Source organism: Bombina bombina, chromosome 1 (assembly GCF_027579735.1).
Source record: "Bombina bombina isolate aBomBom1 chromosome 1, aBomBom1.pri, whole genome shotgun sequence".
NCBI lineage: Eukaryota > Metazoa > Chordata > Amphibia > Anura > Bombinatoridae > Bombina > Bombina bombina.
This window is the reverse complement of record NC_069499.1, coordinates 252,581,100-252,596,660: the sequence shown is the minus strand read 5'-3', so window position 1 is coordinate 252,596,660 and position 15,561 is coordinate 252,581,100. Positions and strand designations below refer to the sequence as shown.

Below are 15,561 nucleotides of genomic sequence, written 5' to 3'. Positions count from 1 at the left end.
GGGACACATTCTAAGAGGGGGTTCCACAATGGCTTCTAAACACATTGAAGAAGGATTTTCCTTGGTGTCATACATGTTAAACAGGCTAGTAATGAAACAAGCAAGCTTGGAAAACACTTTATTCAAAGTAAATAATACTTAGAAAAAAACGGTACTGTGCCTTTAAGAGAAAAAAAGATGCACAAACTCTGCAAAACAGTGTAAAAAAGCAGTAAACTTTACGAAATTTTTACAGTAGAATCATAACGCCTTAGTAAGTTTGCAAAGCCAGCCAAATAAACGATTAACCCCTTAATGTAAAAACCGGATTGACAAAACGTTCAGCACCTTGCTACAGCTCTGCTGTGGCGCCTACCTGCCCTTTAGGATAGATTTGTGGGGAAAAACCTTCTTTTAGGCCCTCAAACACAGCAGGACCCTCTGGAGAAGCAGCTGGATGTCTTCAGAGTAAAAGAAACTGCGCAACTGAGGAGCGTAAATAGGCCCCTCCCACCTCACTCGATGTTAGTGGGGCCTAAAAGAAACACACCAAAGTGTTTCTAAACTAGCCATGTGGGTTAATATCGTTTTTTCCCATAAGTGCCACCAGTAAAAAATGAGCCCTCAATGCAGCTTAGCATGCAAACCGTTCCCCCAACTGAAGTTTTCCTGTACTCCTCAGCCTCTGTGGGAACAGCAGTGGATCTTAGTTACAAAGTACTAAGATCATCATCCTCCTTGCAGAAATCTTCATCCCTTTTCTGCCAGAGAGTGAATAGTACACACCGGTACCATTTAAAATAAACTTTTGCTTGAGAAAATAAAAACTAACATTTTTGTCCCCACACTCACTTTACCCTTCCTAGCAGTTAGCAGGCAAAGAGAATGACTGGGGGGTGGAGCTAAGGGAGGATCTATATAGACAGCTCTGCTGTGGGTGCTCTCTTTGCCACTTCCTGTTAGGAAGGAGAATATCCCACAAGTATGGATGAATCCGTGGACTCGATACATCTTACAAGAGAAATAAGATTTATGCTTACCTGATAAATGTATTTCTTTCCGGATATGGTCCACAACTTCATCATTTACTGTTGGGAGTAATCACTCCTGGCCAGCAGGAGGCGGCAAAGAGCACCACAGCCAAGCTGTTAAGTATCACTCCCTTTCCCACAAACCCCAGTCATTCGACTGAAGGGAAATGGAGAAAAAAGGAGTAACACAAAGGTGTAGAGGTGCCTGAGGTTTAGTAAAAATAACTGTCTTAAAATAAGGGGCGGGGTCGTAGACTCACCATATCTGGAAAGAAATATTTTTATCAGGCAAGTATAAATTTTGTTTTCTTTCCTAAGATATGGTGAGTCCACAACATCATCATTTACTGTTGGGAACCAATACCCAAGCTAGAGGACACAGATGACTAGGGAGGGACAAGACATGCAGACCTAAACAGAAGGCACCACCGCTTTAAGAACCTTTCTCCCAAAAGAAACCTCAGCCGAGGCAAAAGTATCAAATGTGGAAAAAGTATGCAGAGAAGACCAAGGTGCAGCCTTGCACATCTGTTCAACAGAAGCCTCATTTTTGAAGGCCCAAGAAGAGAAAACAGCCCTTGTGGAATGAGCTGTAATTCTCTCAGAAGGCTGCTGCCCAGCAGTCTCAGAAGCAAAACGAGACATACTTCTCAACCAGAGAGAAAGAGAAGTAGCAGTAGCTTTCTGGCCTTTACGCTTTCCAGAGAAACAACAAACACTGCAGAAGACTGGCGAAAAGCCTTAGTCGCCTGTAGATAAAATTTTAGAGCACGCACAACAACCAAATTGTGCAAAAAACTAGCCTTCGGATAAGAAGGATTAGGATATAGTGAAGGAACAACAATATCCTGATTAATATTTCTATCTGAAACCACTTTAGGAGGAAAACCTAACTTAGTACAAAGAACCGCCTTATCAGCATGAAAGGCAAGATAATGCGAATCCCACTGCAAAGCCGAGAGTTCCGAGACACTCCGAGCAGAAGAGATAGCAATAAGAAACAAAAACCTTCCAAGATAACAACTTAATATCTATTGGAATGCAATGGCTCAAACGGAGCCTGATGCCATAGTTTAAAAATAAGGTTAAGGCTCCAAGGAGGAGGAACAGACTTAAAGGGACAGTCAACACCAGATGTTTTGTTGTTTAAAAAGAAAGATAATCCCTTTATTACCCATTCCCCAGTTTTGCATAACCAACACTGTTATAGAAATACACTTTTTATCTCTGTGATTACCTTGTATTTAAGCTTTTGCAGACTGCCCCCTTATTTCAGTTCTTTTGACAGACTTGCATTTTAGCCAATCAGTGCTCACTCCAGGGTAACTTTATGTGCATGAGCTCTATGTTATCTATATGAAAAACATGAATTAATGCCCTCTAGTGGTCAAAATGCTTTCAGATTAGAGGCAGTCTTCAAGGTCTAAAAAATTAGCATATGAACCTACTAGGTTTAGCTTTCAACTAAGAATAGCAAGAGAACAAAGCAAAATTGGCGATAAAAGTAAATTGGAAAGTGGTTTAAAATTACATTCCCTATTTAAATCATGAAAGATTTTTTTTAGACTTGACTGTCCCTTTAAACACAAACCTGATTCTGACAAAAAAATGCACATCTGGCACATCACCCAGATGCTTGTGTAACAAAATAGATAATGCAGAAATCTGACCCTTCAGAGTACTGACTGACAAATCCTTCCTCAGCCCTTCCTGGAGAAAAGATAAAATTCTAGGAATGACCCTACTCCAAGAGTAGTCCTTGCATTCATACCAATAAAGATATTTACGCCATAGCTTATGGTAAATCTTTCTAGTAACAGGCTTGCAAGCCTGAAAAATGGTCTCAATGACCGAATCAGAAACCCCCCGCTTAGACAGAACTAAGCATTCAATCTCCAAAAAGTCAGTTTCAGAGAAACGAGATTTGGGTGAAGGAAGGGACCCAGAAGGTCCTTCGAGAGAGGCAATCCCCAAGGTTGGAAAGACAACATCTCCACTAGCTCTGCATACCAGATCCTGCGAGGCCACGCAATCGCTATTAGAATCACTGATCCTCTCTCTACGATAAATGACTCGAGGAAGGAGAGCAGAACGGAGGAAACAGGTATGCCATCCTGAAATCCCAAGGAACCGCCAGAGCATCTATCAGAGCGGTATGTGGATATCTTAACCTTGAACCGTACATTGGAAGCTTGGTGTTCTGCCGAGACGCCATCAGATCCAACTCCGGCACCCCCCATCTGAGAGTTAAGCTGGAGAACAACTCCAAATGGAGTGCCCATTCGCGGGATGATAAAACTGTCTGCTCAGGAAATCTGCTTCCCAGTTGTCCACTCCTGGAATGTGGATGGCAGATAGATAGCAATTGTGAGCTTCCGTCCACAGAACAATCCGAGCCACCTCTGTCATGGCTAAGGAACTCTAAATTCCTCTCTGGTGGATGATGTAAGCCACTGGGGGATATGTTGTCTGACTGGAACCTGATAAGCCGGGCTGAGGACAACTGAGACCAAGCCATTAGAGCACTTAAAATCGCTCTCAACTCCAAGATGTTTATGGGGAGAGCAAACTCCCCCCGAGTCTAAAGTCCCTGCGCCTTTAAAGAGTTTCAGACAACTCCCCAGCCCAGCAGGCTGGCATCCGTGGTCACAATCACCCAGGAATGTCTCCGAAAGCATGTGCCCTGAGACAGATGTTCCTGAGAAAACCACCACGGAAGAGAGTCTCTTGTCGATTGATCTAGATCTATCCTCAGACACATCCGCATGGTCCCCGTTCCATTTCTTGAGCATGCATAACTGCAAAGCTCTCAAATGGAATCGAGCAAAGGAAATGATGTCCATGGAAGCAACCATCAGACCAATTGCCTCCATACAATGAGCCCCTGATGGCCAAACAGTAGACTGTAGAGGCAATAAGAAATATTTTCATTGATAGGGAATCTATTATGGTCCCTAAGAAAACTAGACTTGTCTATCCGTGCTAAAAATCTGGGCGCAGTGGCAAGGCCAAATGGAAGAGACACAAACTGAAAAGTGTTTGTCCAGAAAGGCAAATCTCAGAAGTTTGTGATGATCCCTGTGAATGGGAACATGAAGATATGCATCCTTTAGGTCTATTGTCGTCATGAACTAACCCTCTTGTAGTAAAGGAAGAATGGAACGGATAGTTTCCATCTTGAAGGACGGTACTCTGAAAAACTTGTTTAGACACTTCAGGTCTAGAATAGGTCGGAAAGTTCCCTCATTTTTTGGAGCCACGAACAGAATGGAATAGAACCTAGATCCTGTTCCTGTACTGGGACTGGAAATATCCCTCCCAGGGAGGAAGATGTAAACATTTTAAGAACGCCTCTCGTTTTATCTGGAGTGCAGATTATCTGGAGAGGTGGAACCTGCCCCTGAAAGGAAAGGTCTTGAATTCCAATTTGTAACCCCGAGATACTAGAGCCACAGTTTAGGGATCTGGGACATCTTGTAACTATTGTTGAGAGAACTGAAAAAGTCTGTCCCCCATCAGGGGCAAACCCTTCAAGCTGATTTAGACTCAGCTGCTGTTTTCTTTGATTGCTTCCTTTTGTTCCAAGACTGTTTGGGTTTCCAAGAAGACTTAGACTGTTCCTGTTTAGAGGATGAAGGTGAAGAAAATTACTCTGACCACCTATAGAACTATTCTTCTAGTGGAAGAAAGGACCCTTTTCCACCCGTAATATTAGAAATAATTGCTGTCAGACCGGGTCCTAACAAGGTCTTACCCTTGTAGGGAATCGCTAAAAACTTTGACTTAGAGGAAACATCAGCTGATCAAGATTTCAGCCACAATGCTTTGCGCGCTAGCACAGCAAAACCAGAAATTTTTGCTCCCAATTCAATAACCTGCATGGAAGCAACCGTAATAAAGGAATTGGCTAGCTTAAGAGCCTTAATCCTGTCTAGGATCTCCTCTAAAAGGTGTCTACCTGAAGAGATTTAGACAAGGCGTCGAACCAATAGGCTGCCACACTTTTCACAGTGGCAATACACACTGCAAGTTGCCATTGGAGACCTTGATGAACAAACATTTTCTTCAAATAAGCCTCCAGCTTCTTGTCCATTGGATCCTTAAAGGAGCAGCTATCCTCAAGAGGAATAGTAATTCTCTTGGCCCCTTCTACTTTAGGCACCGTTTGCCATGACTCCTAATGGAGTCAGCAACAGGAAACATCCTTTTAAAGACCAGAGACACAGAAAAAGGAATTTCAGATTTCCCCAATCCTGTGCTATAACCTCAGTAGTACGGTCTGGCACAGGAAACACCTCCACAGAGGAAGGAACATCAAAGTATTTATTAAGTTTACTAGATTTCTTAGGGTTGACAGCGACAGGAGTATCGAAATCGTCCAGGACAGCCAAAACCTCCTTTAAAAGTACACGGAGGTGTTCAAACTTAAACCTGAAGGATACAACTTCAGCATCAGATGAATGAATTATACTGTTCGAATCTGAGATTTCACCCTCAGAGGCTACCGACGTATCTTCCTCATCAGACTTATGAGAAAGGGCAAATTGGGTAGCCAAAGCTGGAGCAGAAACCTTACTATCTGAATCTCTACATTTCCTCCTGCGTTTTCCCTGTGGCATGGGAATGGCAGCTAATGTCGCAGATACCGCAGAGGATACCTGGGAAGCAATTTCTGCTTGCAAATAAACTCCTCTAGGAGATTGAGAGGAACCGCAGGGCACTGCATTTGACACCATTAAGGCTTAGGACTATGGAGGAGAAAGCTGTGGCAATGACTGAACAGCATCATCCTGAGAGACATTCCGCTCAGGCAAAAAACATTTTCTTTTTTTTTTTAAGTCCTCTCTATGCAAGAGGAACAAAATTGCATGGGTGGCACAACTTGACTAACCAAACAAGGATACACCTGTCCATAGGAGCAGGATCCTGATCCATTATGCAGGGAAATAATTTTTAGCAGATAAACCAGAAAAATTATAAAATTATTTATTTAGGTTCTGTCTCTTTAAATAAATATTGCGGTAAAAGCTATGTACTTAAAAATACAAACCGCTATTATCACTATGAGAAATAAGGCTCTGTATGACGAAAAGCCCCTTCTCTAAATGACAGTCATTCAATATTTTGCTCTTAGAAGCTAAATCTTTTCAATATGCCTCTAGCGTTTTACAAATAAAAACACCTTTGTGCATCTCTACACCTCAGTCTATGACTGAGGTGCTTACCTAACCCCTCGTTGAGTGAAGAGACGGAGTCTAGATCATGTGACCAGCCAGTAAAGCTGCGCCACTAATCTTAAGGTGCACTTCCAACCGGAAAAAAAAGAGAAGCAAAATGAAACCTTTTCCAGTAGCACTTCTACAAGGAATGGATAAAATAATGCAAAAGGTAAGTCAATTGCGCCATAAAATAACAAGGTCCTATTATGACCGGAACCAATCGAAAATTGCCTGCATGTCCTAAGCCAAATGAGGAGTTATCTCCTACCTCATAAAAGAGTTTAACCCGTCTCCACTAAAAACACATTACAGAGTGCCTGCTACTGCCAAAATTAACCTTTTCCACAGGATTCTAGTCCCAAAATTTTGCAGTAAGAAAATTTATGCTTACCTGATAAATTTGTTTCTTTTTAGACACAATGAGTCCACGGATCATCATCCTTACTTGTGGGATATCACCTCCTGGTCAGCAGGAGGCGGCAAAGAGCACCACAGCAGAGCTGTTAAATAGCTCCTCCCGTCCCTCCCACTCCAGTCATTCGACCGAAGTTAGGAAGAGAAAGGAAAAGCCAAGGTGCAGAGGTGTCTGAAGTTTACAAAAATTAACAACCTGTCTTAAAAGAACAGGGCGGGCCGTGGACTCATCGTGTCTAAAGAGAAACAAATTTATCAGGTAAGCATAAATTTTCTTTTCTTTTTAAGGACACGATGAGTCCACAGATCATCCTCCTTACTTGTGGGATACAATACCAAAGCTAGAGTACACGGATGATAAGGGAGGGACAAGACAGGGAACCTAAACGGAAGGCAGCACTGCTTGAAAAACCTCTCTCCCAAAAAGCAGTCTCAGCCGAGGAAAAAGTATCATATTTGTAAAATTTTGAAAAAGTGTGACGAGAAGACCAAGTTGCAGCCTTGCTAATCTGTTCTACAGAAGCTTCCTTTTTGAATGCCCATGAAGAAGCAACAGCCCTAGTGGAATGAGCGGTAACTCTTTCAGGAGGCTGCTGTCCAGCAGTCTCATATGCAAAGCGGACGAAACTCTTCAACAAAAAAGAAAGAGAGGTAGCCGCAGCTTTCTGACCCTTACGTTTTCCAGAGAAAATTACAAACAGAGAAAAAGACTGACGAAAGTCTTTAGTTGCTTGTAAGTAAAACTTTAAAGCACAGACTACGCCCAAATTGTGCAGAAGACGTTCCTTTTGGGAAGAAGGATTAGGACACAAGGAAGGGACAACAATCTCCTGACTAATGTTCATGTCTGAAACAACCTTAGGAAGGAACCCTAGTTTAGTACGTAAAACTACCTTATCCGAATGGAAAATAAGGTAAGGCAAATTGTATTGCAACACCGAAAGCACAGACACTCTTCAAGCTGAAGAAATAGCAACAAGAAATAAAACTTTCCAAGATAACTGTCATGCTCGGCTGAGTAGGTTCAGGGGTATGGAGCATGTGCAAGGTGATGCCTGAGTTAAGCTGAGAGAATGTGAAGAGGTGAGTAGGACTCAGTATACCAGAATGGAAACAAAGAACAAAGAAGGTCTTTTCTTAAATAAACTTTACTAAGGTAATGCAAGGAAAACAAGAGGTAAAGCACATTGTGGTTATATTCCAAACGAATAATAAACAAACAAAAGACTTTGGTAAGGCAACTTGGTTTCAGGAACGGGCCGAGCATACGCCAGTATCTCGGTAAGGCAACTTGGTTTCAGGAACGGGCCGAGCATACGCCAATATCTTGGTTAAGCAACTTGGGTTCAGGAACAGGCTGAGCATACGCCAGTATCTCGGTAAGGCAACTGGGGTTCAGGAACGGGCCGAGCATACGCCAGTATCTCGGTAAGGCAATTTGGTTTCAGGAACGGGACGAGCATACGCCAGTATCTCGGTAAGGCAACTTGAGTTCAGTAAGAGGCCGAGCATACGCCAGTATCTCGATAAGGCAACTTGGGTTCAGGAAGGGGCCGAGCATATGCCAGTATCTCGGTAAGGCAACTTGGGTTCAGGAAGGGGCCGAGCATACGCCAGTATCTCGGTAAGGCAACTTGGGTTCAGGAAGGGGACAAGCATAGGCCAGTATCTCAGCAAGGCAACTTGGTTTCAGGAAGGGGCCGAGCATACGCCAGTATCTCGGTGAGGCAACTTGGTTTCAGGAAGGGGCCGAGCATACGCCAGTATCTCGGTAAGGCAACTTGGTTTCAGGAATGGGCCGAGAATACGCCAGTATCTCGGTAAGGCAACTTGGGTTCAGGAAGGGGCCGAGCATACGCCAGTATCTCGGTAAGGCAACTTGGTTTCAGGAAGGGGCCGAGCATACGCCAGTATCTCGGTAAGGCAACTTGGTTTCAGGAATGGGCCGAGAATACGCCAGTATCTTGGTAAGGCAACTTGGGTTCAGGAAGGGGCCGAGCATACGTGAGTATCTCAGTAAGGCAACTTGGGTTCAGGAACGGGCCGAGCATACGCCAGTATCTCGGTAAGGCAACTTGGTTTCAGGAAGGGGCCGAGCATACGCCAGTATCTCAGTAAGGCAACTTGGTTTCAGGAATGGGCCGAGAATACGCCAGTATCTTGGTAAGGCAACTTGGGTTCAGGAAGGGGCCGAGCATACGTGAGTATCTCAGTAAGGCAACTTGGGTTCAGGAACGGGCCGAGCATACGTGAGTATCGCAGTAAGGCAACTTGGGTTCAGGAACGGGCCGAGCATACGCCAGTATCTCAGTAAGGCAACTTGGTTTCAGGAACACAAATGTCACAGTAGAGTTGCTTAGATTCAGCAAGCAGATAAACATACAGTTCTTACAGCAGTGAAGTTTAGTACCAACAGCCAAGGAAGTATACAGGTACTCACAGCAGAGGTACTTGGCTTCAGGATAAACAGATGTCACAGTATAGTTGCTTAGACTCAGTAAGCAGATTAACATACCGTTCTTACAGCAGTGGCGTTTAGTACCAACAGCCAAGGAAGTATACAGGTACTCACAGGAGAGGTACTTGGCTTCAGGATAAACAGATGTCACAGTATAGTTGCTTAGACTCAGCAGCCAGTTAAGCTTACAGTTCTCACAGCATGCCAAGAAAGCGTACAGGATACAAAAGAATTGTCAGAATACAAGCCAAGGGTCAGTAGCCAGGAAAGCAGTCCAATCTTTCATAAAGCAAAAAGGGGAATCCAGAAGAATGGTCAATCAGCAAGCCGAGTTCAGATGCCAGGGATCCAACAACAAAACAGGAATTCAGGAAACACAGAGGCAAAAACAAAGGAATTCAATCACAATGTCAAGGCCCCAAATGATTAGTGAAGCAGCCCTTTATAGCAGAGCTGATTATTTTGTACAGCTCCTATGTCCATGTTGAAGCACAGTAGAACAACAATGAAATAAAAAAAAAATTCTTTATATAAAAAATCTTATTACAAAAAAAAATGTTACTGGCCCTTTAAATTTTAAAAATAGACATTTTTTTCTGCAGGTAGAACAAAAAGTGTCCCAAAATAAACAACCAAATTTAAATAGAACAATTTTTCTCAGATAACTTTGAACATTTGAAATAAAATACTGTGAATTTTAAATGGAAACTATTTTCCTTGCAGAGAGAAAAAAACTAATCCTCTGTTAAATAAAATGATATTCAGACACCACTATGCATCAGCAGCTCTGCTGAGGCGCCTACCTGCCGCCCGGATCCACTTCTCTATCTTTCCAGTGACCTCTAAGCAGTCAACGATGACAAGGGCTTGAAAGCACTACACGCAACCGCTTGCTCTGAGTAAAAAGACCATGCGGTTCTAGTGCGATGCTCCGGCCGTTTGTGCAACCCCAGTGTACCCGGAACAGCTCCGTGCTCAGACAAGGACTGAAAACTGCGCAGAATATTACCAAGAGCGCGAAAACGTAGCCCCGCCCATCGTGGGCGTCAGAAAAATAACACAACTTGACCGGCTTCACATAGAAAAAAATAAACGATAGTGAAACACAATTTAGCTTAACTCCCAGCCCCAGTGCCTGTACTTAAGCTGACATACAACCCTCCATACTTAGAGAGAATAATGTCCCAGTCACAAAGAGCCCCATATTGTTGAGCCTTATGTGAAAATCAGATTAAAGTGCCCACTCTCCTCTGAGTCTTAGTACTGTTCCCAGAGGTAAAAGTAAGCACTCTACCTCCCATAGCCCTGTGGAAAATGATGAAGCCTGAGTAAACATTGCTTAGGCTATCAGGATTAGGGCAGCATAAAAATATGGGAGGCGCAGTGAGAATTATGTCCCACCAGTTCCCATTGCTTTTAAGCCACCAAAAGCTCTACTGAAGAGACTGATCTAGACTATGGCTACACCCAACAACAAAGCAGCACAATCTTGCACTACTTTAAAATAAACTCTTGATTGAAGAATCTAATCTAACACCTCCCTTTACCTCTTCCTATCACTAACGTAGGCAAAGAGAATGACTTGAGTGGGAGGTAAGGGAGGAGCTATTTAACAGCTCTGCTGTGGTGTTCTTTGCCTCCTCCTGCTGACCAGGAGGTGATATCCCACAAGTAAAGATGATGATCCGTGGACTCATCGCGTCTTAAAAAAGAAATGAAAGGTTAACCCCTTCAGTGCCTACCTCCTAGCCCCAGAAGACAAAAGGCACTTACCGACGCCACTCCTCACAGAGACCTGTAGAAACAATTAAAGAACAGAGTAAACCTACTATGTCTTTAAATACAAGGGCAGCAACATGTTAGGAAAACGCAGTGAGGCCCACCTCACAAGTTCCTGCTTTAAAGCCACCACTACTCTACTGAAGAGATTAACGGACTACGGCTATACCCAATCCTTGAAAAGGGGAAAGAACAGAGTAAACCTACGCTGGCTTTCTATACTAACTAAATCTTGCTTGAAGCGAAGGAAATCAATATTCTTCAGACACCAAAACTTCACCACCTCCATGCACCAAGGCAAAGAGAATGACTGGGGTTTGTAGGAAGGGAAGTGATACTTAACAGCTTGGCTGTGGTACTCTTTGCCTCCTCCTGCTGGCCAGGAGAGATATTCCGAATAGTAAATGACGACGTTGTGGACTCACCATATCTTAGGAAAGAAATGTCACACTGCAGCTTACAGCCAGTGGTCATATTATGGGTTACATTTGTCAATGTAACTACTTACTAAAATGATTTTAAGTGGGGTGTATATATAAAAACTTAATTTATGCTTACCTGATAAATTTATTTCTCTTGTGATGTATCGAGTCCACTGATTCATCCTTACTTGTGGGATATTCTCCTTCCCTACAGGAAGTGGCAAAGAGAGCACCCACAGCAGAGCTGTCTATATAGCTCCTCCCTTAGAGCTCCACCCCCCAATCATTCGACCGAAGGCTAGGAAGAAAAAGGAGAAACTATAGGGTGCAGTGGTGACTGAAAGTTTTAAAATAAAAATATATATGCCTGTCTTAAAAAACAGGGCGGGCGATGGACTCGATACATCACAAGAGAAATAAATTTATCAGGTAAGCATAAATTATGTTTTCTCTTGAAAGATGTATCGAGTCCACGGATTCATCCTTACTTGTGGGATACCAATACCAAAGCTTTAGGACACGGATGAAGGGAGGGACAAGACAGGGACCTTAAGCGGAAGGCACCACTGCTTGTAGAACCTTTCTCCCAAAAATAGCCTCCGAAGAAGCAAAAGTATCGAATTTGGAAAATTTGGAAAAAGTATGAAACGAAGACCAAGTTGCGCCTTAAAAATCTGTTCAACAGAAGCCTCATTTTTAAAAGCCCATGTGGAAGCCACAGCTCTAGTAGAATGAGCAGTAATTCTTTCAGGAGGCTGCTGTCCAGCAGTCTCATAGGCCAAACGGATGATGCTTTTCAGCCAAAAGGAAAGAGAGGTAGCCGTAGCCCTTTGACCTCTCCGTTTACCAGAATAAACAACAAACAATGAAGATGTTTGACGGAAATCTTTAGTTGCTTGTAAGTAAAACTTTACGAACCACATCAAGATTGTGTAACAGACGTTCCTCCTTTGATGAAGGATTAGGACACAGAGAAGGAACAACAATCTCTTGATTGATATTCTTATTAGAAACAACCTTAGGAAGAAACCCAGGTTTGGTATGCAAAACCACCTTATCTGCATGGAAAACAAGGTAAGGGGAATCCCACTGTAAAGCAGATAGCTCAGAAACTCTTCGAGCTGAAGAGATAGCTACTAAAAACACTTTCCAAGATAGAAACAATTAACCCCTTAATGGCAAAACCGGATTGAAAAAATGTCAAAACCGGTAAAAAAGACTTTCAGCACCTTGCCACAGCTCTGCTGTGGCTCCAACCTGCCCTTCAGAACGATTTGTGGGGAAAAACATTTCTTTTACAGCCCTCAAACACAGCAGGAACCTCTGGAGAAGCAGTTAGATGTCTCTGAGGAAAAGAAACTGCGCAACTGAAGCGCAAAAATAGGCCCCTCCCACCTCACTCAATGTTTTGAGTCCTATCAGAAAACCACCAGGAGTGTCTCTTAATTAACCATGTGGGTTAAAAAAACCAAAAACAAGCCACAATGACCCCTTTAGTACCTTCAAAAAAAACGTTATAATTGCATCATTTACTGAACAAAAACGTTTTCTCCTAACAGTGTCACCAGTAACTAATGAGCCCTTCATGCAAGCTGAAATTCCTATCCAAGTGTCTGAATACAGCTTACCCTTCCCTCATGGGAATATTGCCAGCCTTTTCTAGAATTAACACAGTCTGTCTAGAAAAATATAGACTGAACATACCTCATATGCAGCTTAGCATGCAAACAGTTCCCCCAACTGAAGTTTTCCTGTACTCTTCAGCCCTTGTGAGAACAGCAGTGGATCTTAGTTACAAAGTGCTAAGATCATCATCCTCCTTGCAGAAATCTTCATCCCTTTTCTGCCAGAGAGTAAATAGTACACACCGGTACCATTTAAAATAACAAACTTTTGCTTGAGAAATAAAAAAAACTAACATTTTTGTCACCACACTCGCTCTGCCCTTCCTAGTACTTAGAGTTAGGCAAAGAGAATAACTGGGGGGGTGGAGCTAAGGGAGGAGCTATATAGACAGCTCTGCTGTGGGTGCTCTCTTTGCCACTTCCTGTAGGGAAGGAGAATATCCCACAAGTAAGGATGAATCCGTGGACTTGATACATCTTACAAGAGAAAGCAGGAATCTGTAAGTGGATGTGAAAAAGTTATGTTAAAAAGGAACTCATTTATAATTACCCAGGCTCATTCAGACTGCAGTCATCTACATGTGTGTACAGCGTTGTCCAATTCTGGCCATCCTTTGACACTTGGAAAACCCAGTTGCGAAGAGCAGATCGTCCGTACCCCCGGGCATGGCGGAGTGTGTATGCAGATGGCACAATCCAAAGACCAAGGTCAATGGCAAACCAGGCACTCTTGTCATCATTTGTGTGGCAATTTAAGGCAGAACTGTCTCGGCTCAAGATATCTTCCAACCTGCCATATGGCAAATTTCGGCCTTCTGAGGAAGTGACTACCACCAGACCATAGGCTGCTGGGTTCACCCACTCATAGGCAGTTCTAAAAAAAAAATGAAAAAGGCAAATAACTGATTCATAAACAAAAAGTAACAGATTCTTTTAAGACTATAGTATCACAAAAAATGCTTATAAATACTGCCTTACAATTGTATTTCTTAACTCCAGTCCTTAAATGCCAAATTTAAAAAATCTTCATAACTAAGAACAGGTGAATCAATCACGCTTTTAAACTAAGCTACTGATCAGGCAAACATATATTTGACAAATCTTGACTGAAGCAGATTAAATAAAAAAATGATAGATTATAACCTTCAGCATACAAAAGGTAAGCTAGTAAAGTTATGAAAATATAATTTTGTATATGTTTGGTTGTACTGATAATTGACAGTATGGTAGTACTATGAACCAAGTAAATGGAGCAAGACTGTTTTTCAAATAAGCAATATGCAAAGAAAATCTCACTAAAGTAGTTACATGAAAACATTGTAGGAAGAGAATTACTCTGTCTTTTTTTAATTTTGTTTTTTAGTACACTTACTTTGCATTGGTCCCTATCCAGTACATAATTCCATTGTCATCAAAGTCATGTTGATGTCGGAATACACAGCTCTGACCTTCACGCAGCTTGCGTACAAATACAAAGGATGAACGGTCGAAGTCATACCACTGCTTAGCCACCTGCAAGAAAAAGATCAAGCAAAGATATCACTACCAATATGTTTATAGAATATTCAGGGATCAGCAAAGAGAAGACCTAACAATTCTGAATTTCCAAATATCAAAGCCCTAATGCATGCATTACAGGTTCTTCACAAAGCATATCGCCAATAGCCTATATTTACCATCTTCAGTAGGTACTGCTCAAGAGACTCCACAGTTGCCAGTGGTTCCATCTTCAACATTCTACCTGTGCGATCAATTAAAGAAGTCTCTCCTGGTGCACGTTCAAGCCGAAATCGAAGTCTTCGAGTTAGGATCTGGTTTGCCACGGAAAAAAAAACCACAGGGTTGACATTAAGAGCAGCAAACTAAGTCAAACATTGGGACGTCTGTTTAAGGAATTTAAATGAATTTTAAAAGCTAAAGATGGGGAAAATTGAGTAATTATCAGATAAGATGACAAACCACTCAAGTAACCATAAAATAAGAAAAATACTGGCAAAAAGTTATAGTATAAATACAGAAAGAGAGTACACAGCAGAGATATATCCTAACGGTAATTAACAGTAAAAATGTCAAATCTTACAGACATACTTAAAAGGACAGTGCAAGTAACATATGTATATTAGTAATTATATAAACTTATAAGTAAATAAACCTACATAGAGAAATGATGACATGATCCAATGGAAAACGGAAGAAGAAATAGAGACTTTTGATTTGATTGTTTTTATCAATGTATAGATTACACATGTACAGGTGGCCCTCGGTTTACAACGGTTCAATTTACACCGTTTCAGAATAACAACCTTTTTTTCCAGTCATGTGACTGCTATTGAAAAGCATTGAGAAGCAGTGCATTTATTAAAATAGCCAGTAGGTGGAGCTGTCCGCTTGTGTTGCAGCAAAGCAAGCTGAAATTAATCAGTTTAACTAGACCTGAGCTATTGAGCAGATTTCAAAGGAACGAGATCTTCCTGTCTATAAATCAGTCCAGATTGGAATGCATAGAAAGAACTGTTTGCAGAAAAATGCAAGTGAAGTCTGTGTTGTTTATTTTTTTATTAGGTTTATAATGCTGTTTAGCAAATGTTTTTGTTCATTTAACTTAGTTTAATTATATATTCTGTGTTGTGTGAT

General features: G+C 42.0%; 1 protein-coding gene across 1 annotated transcript in view; it reads right to left on the bottom strand.

The window, feature by feature from the left end:
• The window catches only part of HECTD1 (HECT domain E3 ubiquitin protein ligase 1), a 699,591-nt gene that overhangs the window by 288,454 nt on the left and 395,576 nt on the right, over window positions 1-15,561 (bottom strand). Inside the window, exons 18-20 of the mRNA XM_053711863.1 lie at window positions 14,604-14,738; window positions 14,300-14,439; window positions 13,478-13,801 (exon numbers count right to left, since the gene is read on the bottom strand). Coding sequence (XP_053567838.1) covers window positions 13,478-13,801; window positions 14,300-14,439; window positions 14,604-14,738 — 599 coding nt within the window. The remainder of the gene's footprint in view (window positions 1-13,477; window positions 13,802-14,299; window positions 14,440-14,603; window positions 14,739-15,561) is intronic.